General features: G+C 38.8%; 1 protein-coding gene across 1 annotated transcript in view; it reads left to right on the forward strand.

The window, feature by feature from the left end:
- oprl1 (opiate receptor-like 1) overlaps positions 1–8,110 on the forward strand; it is a 114,218-nt gene extending 106,108 nt beyond the window's left edge. The window contains exon 6 of the mRNA XM_038723792.1: positions 921–8,110. Within this exon, the coding sequence (XP_038579720.1) occupies positions 921–1,468 (548 nt within the window). The 3' untranslated portion in view covers positions 1,469–8,110. The remainder of the gene's footprint in view (positions 1–920) is intronic.
- Positions 8,111–9,902: the final 1,792 nt, after the last annotated feature.

The following is a 9,902-nucleotide window of genomic DNA, read 5'->3' on the forward strand; positions in this document are numbered from 1 at the left end:
TATGTTAAGAGGATTTTCCTCTAGTGTCAAAACCCAACACCTGAGTTTTATTTGGGAATTTATTCTTAATATCAGGAGGATGCTGTTCTCAGTTGTGATTTACCTGCCTTTTCTTGGCTCTCTATAGGTCAAGACACATTTATCTTAATGTCTCCCACCCCGTCTTCATCCTTCTTTAGCTACAGACTTTATGATTAAAACCAATTAAGTCTTCCAGTGAAAACTGACTCTCCTGTCATTATTCATTTTCCTTTTATACTTTGTCTCCTTTGTACCTTTATCATCATGTCCTATACTGCAGATGTTTTTTTTCTTTCCTCAATTCTATGTGCCTGTCTTCTATTATTAGTATCACTGCTTAATCTCCATTAGTAATTTGCATTTGTAATAAAGAATTGCTATTCAGATATCACGCACATTGCTGCCTGTACATACAAAGTAGGTTTTATCCAGGTTTAATTGCATAATCTGTAAATAAAGGTTTATTTTTGGAAAAGCTGAAATCAATTTCTTCTCTGTGCATACAGACTTATTTAGCCTAGTTTACAAAAATTGGAATCAGGGCATACTGCTAGGCTTTGTCAGAAGCAAAAACTACCCCTGCCAGGAACTCGAAAGCTGCCATGTTTTAACTTGGCAGTACATCCAAGAGGCTTCAAGGCTTTGTTTAAGAAACAGGTCCCATGCGTAACTAATCATACGTTTGATCACATTTTTTTACTGTTAAGAGAGCTAGCAGTTTATCCCTGCTTCCAGTCTTTTGCCAATTTAGGCTAAACACATTATGTACATACTCTGTCGCTGTATTAGGCTGTACCCAGTCTGTACCCAGTCTGCTCTTGCAACTTTTTTTCTTACTACATATTTAACTTGTTTTCTTTCACTTCTCTTCTTCTGTCCCCCTTCTCTACTGCATCTAGGCGTTGAGTGCATTGTGGGGTTACCTGAACCAAGGGATCACTGGGACCCTGTCTTTGGAACCTGTGTCTTCCTCTTCTCCTTCCTTATCCCTGTGGCAATCATCAGCATCTGCTACAGCCTGATGGTCAAGCGCCTGCGCAATGTTCGCATCCTGTCCGGTTCCAAGGAAAAGGACCGCAACCTGCGGCGCATCACCAGGATGGTCCTGGTGGTGGTGGCAGCATTTGTCGTATGTTGGACCCCCATCCAGATCATGGTCCTTGCTCAATCACTGGGCTTCAACCTGAGCAGCTTGTTCACGCTGGTTCTGATGCACTTCTGCATTGCGCTGGGCTACGTCAACAGCAGCTTGAATCCTGTGCTCTACGCCTTCCTGGATGAGAACTTCAAACGCTGTTTTCGTGAATTCTGCCACCCGTCTCCATTCCGTCTCGACACCCAGCAGTCTGGCAGGATGAGAAGCATTGCTAGAGAGGTGGCAGCAGCCTACAGCTACAAGGCTGGAGATGGCGGGGGGCTTGGAGGAGGGACGCCTAATCCAGCATGACTAGGCGTGGAGCTCCCTTTGGTGGGGGTAGACCCCCAACAGAGGAGAGAGAACCAGGGAAAAGGGAACTCCAACACAGAATTGACTCAAATTACAGCTCTCTAGCGGCACGAGCCCCCCCGCCCCCCAACTAGAAGACTAGCCTGGGGTGGGGGGGAGGGAGATGAGGATGATGCGGTAGAAAGGAAAAGAATTTAGAAATAAGAATGGGGATCACAACATAAGACCCATAGGGTGCTTGTATGGATGGAAGGAAATGGGATACGTTAAAAGTTTGGGTGGGAAAGGTGGTGGACATATGGGTTGGATATGGTGCCGAATGACTTGGAACGATCTTGGAATGACTTTGGCCTTAACGCAACTGAGGCTGTCAGATATTTTGGAATGGAGCTACAGATATTAGAAAACATTAGTAAGACTTACTCAAGGATCCAACTATCTTGAGGTGGATGTAAAATCAAAAAGGTGACAGCATTATTAGTTTATTGCAGCTCTAAAAACAACATCCTTACTAACAGAAATTGGATCTACCAACTGAGGCTAGTACCCTGTTTCTGCATCTCTAGGAAGATGTCTGACTCTGTATTTGGGTAAGATAAGACAGGGGTAGACTTTTGGAGAGAGCATTTAAACAGTATGGGATTAATAAGCAGCTGCACATAGCAAAATCTCTGAAACCACCATGCACTACTTTGGTGCTTGCAGAGAGAATATAAACAACAGTGGAAGCATGGATTGTGTCTATCTGGCAGTAAGGACCACGGATTGAAGACTTGGCAAGGAAGTGTAAAGCTTTCTGGAAGTGTGAAATGGAGAATAAACTCTTTCACTACAGTTTATTGTATCTTAATCTGTTGATGTTTCAGACTAAAGAACTTCATGCCATGAGTGGTGGGAAGCAGTGGACAAAACGCAAATTCAGTCTGAGCTGATCCGATCTCAGTATGGGGTCTTTATTGTGATGGTTTCTCTAAAAATTGGTCTACATAATGATAATATGCTGCTGAGCCATTATTAGGACTTCAATGGACACACACAAGTGTAATTTGATATCTGCGACTGTAGACAGGAAGTTGGATGTAATATCTGCAAACAATAGATGGCATAGGGAAAATAACAATGTGCAACAAGCTACTCTTGAGCAGTATTTCTTAAACTGTGTCTATGGACCCAGAATGGGTCACATGAATGTTATTAGGAGCAACATTTCTTAATGTGTTCTGAATAAAAGACAAAATAAGACTGGGAAATCCTGTCCTAAAACAAGTTTCCTAGAATTTTTGTGATTTTTGAAAACTTTCTATGACCACCTGTGAGGTGTTGGAAATTTAGAGTTGGGGAGGGGGGAGGGGGATATTGTAACCTGAAAGAACAGCAAAAACTCAAGCCTAGTAAGGGTATAATCGCGTTATTCCTTTTCTTCTTCCTGCTGTGTTTTAAGACACAAAATGAAGGACAGTGCCTGTCTCTGGTGGGTCCACACATGTCAATTAGCCTGTATCTCAGGATATATGTACCCATATATCATTAGTTGCTCTGACTTGAAACATAATAAACATAATCTTTTAACATGACCTGGGCAAATCTAAAGTGTATACTGTATATACGTGGATGTCTTACAAGACATCTGAAATGTATAATTTACTAGATAACAATGAAGCGATTAATGATAATGGATTTGTTTTGCCTAATTCGAATAAAGATTGAAAAACAATCCTCATATATTCATCATATGCTTACCAGATGGTATTTACAACACATCTGTGATTGTACCATTGAAACAGACATTTCTTGTGGAACTTTTCAGGACAATGTGCCTTTAAAAATGAATATAAGGAAATACACATTACACCAAACATGATGGCAGGGCCACACAGTCTGCCTTGTGTTCGCTAATATAAACAGTTAAAGACATTCTCCCCAGAACTACAATTGGCAAGTTGAGACAACATTGCCAAAGGTAGATGAAATAAAGAAAAAAAGATTCTAGCTCTTAGCATATTGTAGGTAAGTAAGTACAAACAGAAACCAAAATATGTTTAAAGACCAGATTTTGGCCTCTATAAATAGTACATTTCATAATGTAAAAATTAGGTGTTTTGTGATTTTTGGGGGGGAGGGGTTAGTTAAAAGATATAATAAATTATGTAGAAGTTCAGTGTCCTGCGATGGACTGGCGACCTGTCCAGGGTGTACCCCGCCTTTTGCCCAATATAAGCTGGGATTGGCTCCAGTCCCTCGTGACCCTGTAAGCAGGATAAAGCAGTTGGCGATGGATGGATGGATGGAAGTTCAGTGTTCGCTGTTTACACTTTTTTCTTGAGCTGGAACTTCCTACTGTAACGTTAGCTGATTCTGGCGCCTTGTGACTATGAAAGTGGTTATCAAAACCCTGAATTCTTTTACCTACTGCAGAAAAATACCACATTCCTTCTCGCACAAACTTCTCCACAGTGATTCAGTTTTTCTGTATCATCACTGTCTTTTGCAAAGCTTAGTCACACTTTTGACTACCTCCGGCCTGCCATACTGTTAACACTCTATATGAGCATTGATGCCTTCATAACAGGGGATGTAGAATGAATTTTACTAGTTTAAATAAACCAAAGGTTGCTTTAAGGAGAGTTGAATTGTAGAGCTCATTTTAAAGGAAGGTGTGATTCTTATAAATGTGTCTATAGTTCTAATTCCAAATCATGTGTTTGATACCCAGCCCTAATGATCTGTTAGGTACTCAGCTGGTAACTGGCCAACAACTGAAGTTCTGTCTGTTTTTATGGTAACATTTCAATTTGATGATACATTTTAAGGATAATGTTAGTTTAACCCCATCTAGTAGTAGTAGTTATTACTCATTTCACTCAAGCCACAAAAACTGACCCACTGTGGAAAGGAAACATCTAATATAATGATGAGTTTGTCTAAGTGAACATGTTAGAGGAATATAATCACAGATGTGCTGTTTTTATCAGGTTTGTAGCTGTGGTCTGGGGAATAAGAAGTGAAACTGGGTTTCCCGAACAACCGGGGTCGAGGTTGGGTTTGGGAGTGGTGAAATACGGGTTTGACATATTTTAAGGTTGGGACATTTACATTGGGCGGGGTTGGGTAGGGGTGTTATCAGTGAATCATTTTGACTCTCAGCAACACAGTGGCAAAGCAGGAGGAAGGGGTCACAGTGCTCTGACCCCACTCCAAGGGACAAAGGGGCTCTCTATCTTCTTAGTGTCTTAAAGTGGAAATCAAACTGTCCTGGTTTTAAGAATGAACATGTGGATTCTGTTTTAGAGTTGGTGTCCCCTTTAGTTTTATATTTGTGTCTCCATATAATTTGGATCAGTTTGATGTACATACTAAACATATGTGTGGGGGGAGGGGGTTCAATTATTTTTTAACATGATGAGTTTCAGGATAGCAAGTTGACACTGTTGTCATGAAGGGTCATGGTTTGCTGTCTGATTTATAGCATATAAGTTAAGTTACAGAATGTTTTTACACACAAATCAAATTGATTTGTGTGTAAAAACAAATACATTTGTTTGCTGCAGCTACTCTTTGCAGCACATATTAATTTTGTTGTCATATTGTCTTCTTTTGTTTGAGGAACAATTCTATGAACTTACATTGCCTTAAATATCAAGTGAAGTCTGTTACCGAAGCTCGCTCTCCGGCTGGATAAAGTGTGTTTAGTTTTTACTGGTGCTTCGCTGTTAGTTTATACTAGTCCAGACCTGTATTCATAAAGCCTCTGAGGACAGGAGTCATCAGGCCAGAGACAAGAGTCAATTAAATTTTGAGTTTGTGTTTCTTTAACTAATTGTCTTTAACCTTAAAGCTAAATATAGTGTAATCTACCATTTGGCATTTTAGGGAAGTGGACAGTTTTCTCCCTTAAAGTTTGTTCAATAAAACTGTAAGGTGTCACTTTGATTCTTACCTTTGCACCGTACCAAAGTAACCCACATCTGCTAAAATGTAAACTGAGATGATGGAAATGGAAAGCCAAAATATATTGATGAAGCGTGGATTATACCATGTTCGCATAAAAAGCTCAATTTTGATTGGCTAACAGGCGTCAGCTAAAACTGTACATGTGGATACAACAAACATTGCAACAACAATAACAACAGTTTAACCTCAGTTCTAAATCAGTACATACTGGATATTAAACTGCATGTATCCATGGAAACAGTTCTTTTGACAGTTGCAACTTACCAACAGTCAGCTCTTACAATGGGTTCAAGTGACTACATAGACACTTTGAAAAATTGGAGGATGATTTTAACAAAGCTTCCCCTTTTGCCTTTGGTAATTGGCCATCGTATAAACCCAATAATACACTCTGTAGTGTCCTCAGAGTGCATTATCTCTTACTAAATGTTGTACATTTCGGGGTCCTTTGCTTTTGTAGAACAATATGATTTGGTTACCTTATATAAAATGGGGATTTCAGATTTATCTTCAGTAAGCTGAGTGCATCTTTACACCAATTAAAGCATACACTGAGAAGAATAGTAAGCAAAGGCTTTTCTAGGAAGCAGTTACTAATGTAGGTCAGGTGGCTGGGGACACACTAGGTCCAGCTCTTAATGTCACAGATATTGTATTGTACCATTAAGTGCTTGCTACTGGATCTCATAGTATTGGTCTAAGATCATCATGTAGGTCACATAAGAAATTAATCTAAACCATGACTGCGAGTTCAAGCTTTATATCTGTTAACAATATTCTCATTCACCTAAACATCAATACGAATTGTTTGCACATCTGATTGGATCATCACCCCACTCACTCATCAAATTTGATTGTCAGATTTCATCCAAAATATAATATTTTCTGAAAAAAACATACGACAGATTACAGATTATATTTTCGATATTTTAATCTCATCTAATTAACTTTCTCTGATGAAGCTAACCTTGGATAGAACTGTGCATCTTGAATAAATTGATGATGACTTCAACTCAGCTCCTTAAGCCAATACCATAAGCATGACAAGACACACACAGGGTTTCGGAAAATAGTGGACTCGGATTTGCCTCCAAATGGTGCATTATCTTATATTGAGATTTACCACACTCACAAGGTGTCCAATACTACCTGCATATCCTAAACATTTTTTTCAAGTCACTGTTGATGTTTTGCAATTGTGCAAAGTGAAGTGAATTTGGTTGCAAATCATCAGCAGTGGACTTAGAGGGAAAGTGGGGTTTTGGAGGGCTATTGGTGTAAATAATCAGGGAGTGAAACTTTGATTGCTTATTACCAAGGTTTTTCAATATATAGTCTGGCTTTGTGAGTCTTGTCTTTATCAGGTATAATGCCATAAATTATTGAAAATGTTAATGCTAATATTAGCTCTAAATAATTATTAGCACTGTTAACTGGGTGTGATTAGAGCTCTATGTGACTGCCATACCTCTGGTATCCTTGATGATCAAGTATGTCTGTTCTGTTCTGAGATAGTTTTATGAATACTGGTCGTCTTTTGTACAACCTAGCAGACTTTGTGTAGGAAAAATGGCAAGTACACTGGCTTCGACATGATTCACCTTCATGAAGATGTGCTATAACGCAGCTGTGAGGCTCTTTGTGCTTAACTGTCACTGTTAAAACTGAAGACACAATGATATTTTGTATTACTGGTTGGTGTTTTTTTGTAGCACAAAACTACATAAAAAGGACTCCAAGAGGGTGAAATCCTTCTGTTTAACAATGCAGAGTGAGCATAATTATACTGTCTGTTAGCTATGTATAAACATTTTCTTTAATATGACACTTGCGTAAAAGTATTAACATAGTTCTGATTATCATTTAACATCTGACCTCTTTCTCTTGTTATTCTTGGTGTATAAATAAAACTATATCTCACCAACCGTAATGGTACGTATTGTTACCTCCGTGCATCCGAATGCAGGGAGATTCCTATCATTCGTTTACATTTTACAGACCACATGAATGTCAAATGAAAAACCTGTTGAAAAATCCAAATCTAGGAAGAAAAAAAAACTTACAATGTTGATGTTATTCGTATTATTGCTATCAAATAATAAAAATAGTATTGCATTAGTGTTTTTTGCTTTGTGGGAGACTGTCTGGTATGTAGCTATGTAACACTTGTGGACTGTATTGTGCTCACTGCCCGAGTCATGAAATTAAACAGTTCTTACCACTCAAAAATGAGGTTTCTTCAACAGGAGTTGTTGCTGTCAAGGCCCCATTTCCTAAAACTTGTATCAACTTTTTCCAACCACAAATCCACTCACACAATATGGCCGAGATCACTACACTTCTTATTTCACTTTAGGTATTGTTACTATGTCAGAACATCAGCTAAATTCTAAAATTTTATTTAATTACACATCTGTTTAGATATTAACTGATGCTATCTAGTCATAATTTACTATTAGTAGTGCAATGTCAATATTGGTTGTGATTGGTTGGGGTCAGCTGACAGAGCTGTTTCTATCACATGACTCTGGCTGTAGCTACATAAACTTACTTGTTCCTGTCCTGCAGATGGCAGACTGAACTACTATGCTAGCTGGCTTGTTGTCAATGCATAAAGACTTTTTGCTGACGCTTGAATTTTAAATTGTATATTTTTCTCTGCTTATGAAATGAATAAAAGAATAAATAAATTATGGTCATGTATTACTCATTGTTTTATTGTTTTGACAGTCTGTCAGGTAGATTCTAAAAGGGATCAGGCAGCTCATTTCAGTAACAATTACAATGCAGGCTCTGAACTAATGAATTCAATAACCTTGATTTACAGGCAGATTTTTGAGCTATATAAAATTAAACTGAAGAATAAAAAAAAAGTTTAGATAAATTTAGATAAAGCTGGATTGGACAAAAAAAGCTTTCTTTTTTTATGTGTTTATTTGTTGTCCAGTCTGCTTGTGTTATTTTTACTTCTATTCCTGAAGAAAACAGTCAAGTACTTGATGAGCTTAATCACATACTGAAGTACTGTTTAAAACTATAGCTTAAAATGTACATGTGAAAAATGCCAAACAAAACAGAACAAACAGCCTTTGAGACAAAATGTATGATCCTGCTGTACCTCTACCTGCAAATGACTTAAACTGTTCTGTGGTAAAGTTCTCTGCCCTTTCTGACTCTGATGCCAAATTAAGTCCAGTGATCAGCACTTTTCATGATCAACTTTTCTTATGGTTCACTTAAAGTCTGACTTTGTCATTATATCACACAAAGCTTGATGACCAGAGAGATTTCAACGATCATTTCCTGGCTCCACTCTGTCCACTACAACAGAGAGCCTCTTTTGCTTAGATGAATTAGACAGGGTACTTTTGTTGAGATGGACTCACCAAGATCCTCATCTGACTGACTGAAAGAACCTACAGGAAGGAAGGAGGAAAGAAAGGGAGGAAGAAAGAACGAAGAAAGGAATGAAGAGAGGATGGTTGGGTGAAAGGAAATCAAAGAAGCAAGGAAGAGAAGGCAGGAAGAGAGGGAGAAAAAGAGGGAGGAGGAAGAAAGGAAGAAATGGATGGTAAGAAGGAAGGAAGGGAGAAAGAGAAGACAAGGAAGACAGAAATAAAAAGAAAGAACGAGACAGAGAAAGGAAAGATTGTATTTGTATTATGCCAGGAAACACCTGTTTAAGCATTTTACTACTGTGCACTTTCAGTGGAAGATTTTTGTCCACAAAGGACCCATCCACACTACTCCATTTTAGTTTACAAACAGAGAATTAAAACGAATATGATCTCTGTCCACACCAGCGTTTTGGTTGCGTTTTGGAGTTGATCTCCGTCTACATTAAAATGACTGAAAACGCACATCTATTGGCTGTTCAGGTACACTGGGAATGCGCATGCCTTTTGTAAACATGAAGCAGATGGTCTCTTCCTGGTTACAGAAGATTTGGTGAAAGAAAAAATAAATTCAGACGAAGAAGGTATTTTTTTTGCGTGCACCAATAAGGAGCTGGGACTGTTACTGAATTAACACAGGAGTGTGATGGCGGAAAACAGACTGGGAGTCGTTGCAAACTAAACGGCAACATGCACAGTACAAGTGTAGACAGATAAGTGTTATTTGCATGGTACATAGTATTTTAATAAAAATACCATGTCAAAAACCTGGTCAATAGCATCATGTTTCTGCTTTGCATGACTTTTAAGGCCCAATCAGAGAGCCGAGTGTGAGCGGCTGCGTCATCGTTTCTAAAGTCCTCCGTTTTGGCCCATCTTCACTAAAACGCCCTCCGGAGTTTTGAAACGCAAAACGGAGTTGCCAGCATTTCTAAACTTCGCCGTTTTAGGTCTAAAGTTTTCGCCGTTGTAGTCTGGACGGGAGGTGCAAACGTAGCAAAAGGTCTCCGTTTTAATTTGACTTACCAAAACATTAACAAAAATGACCTGGCGACGCCATTGATCAGCGGCATGGGACACAGCGGCAT

This window comes from Micropterus salmoides, unplaced genomic scaffold (assembly GCF_014851395.1).
Source record: "Micropterus salmoides isolate LMB-PRFRI ecotype aquatic unplaced genomic scaffold, ASM1485139v1 Ms_hic_scaffold_16, whole genome shotgun sequence".
In the NCBI taxonomy this organism is placed as follows: Eukaryota; Metazoa; Chordata; class Actinopteri; order Centrarchiformes; family Centrarchidae; genus Micropterus; species Micropterus salmoides.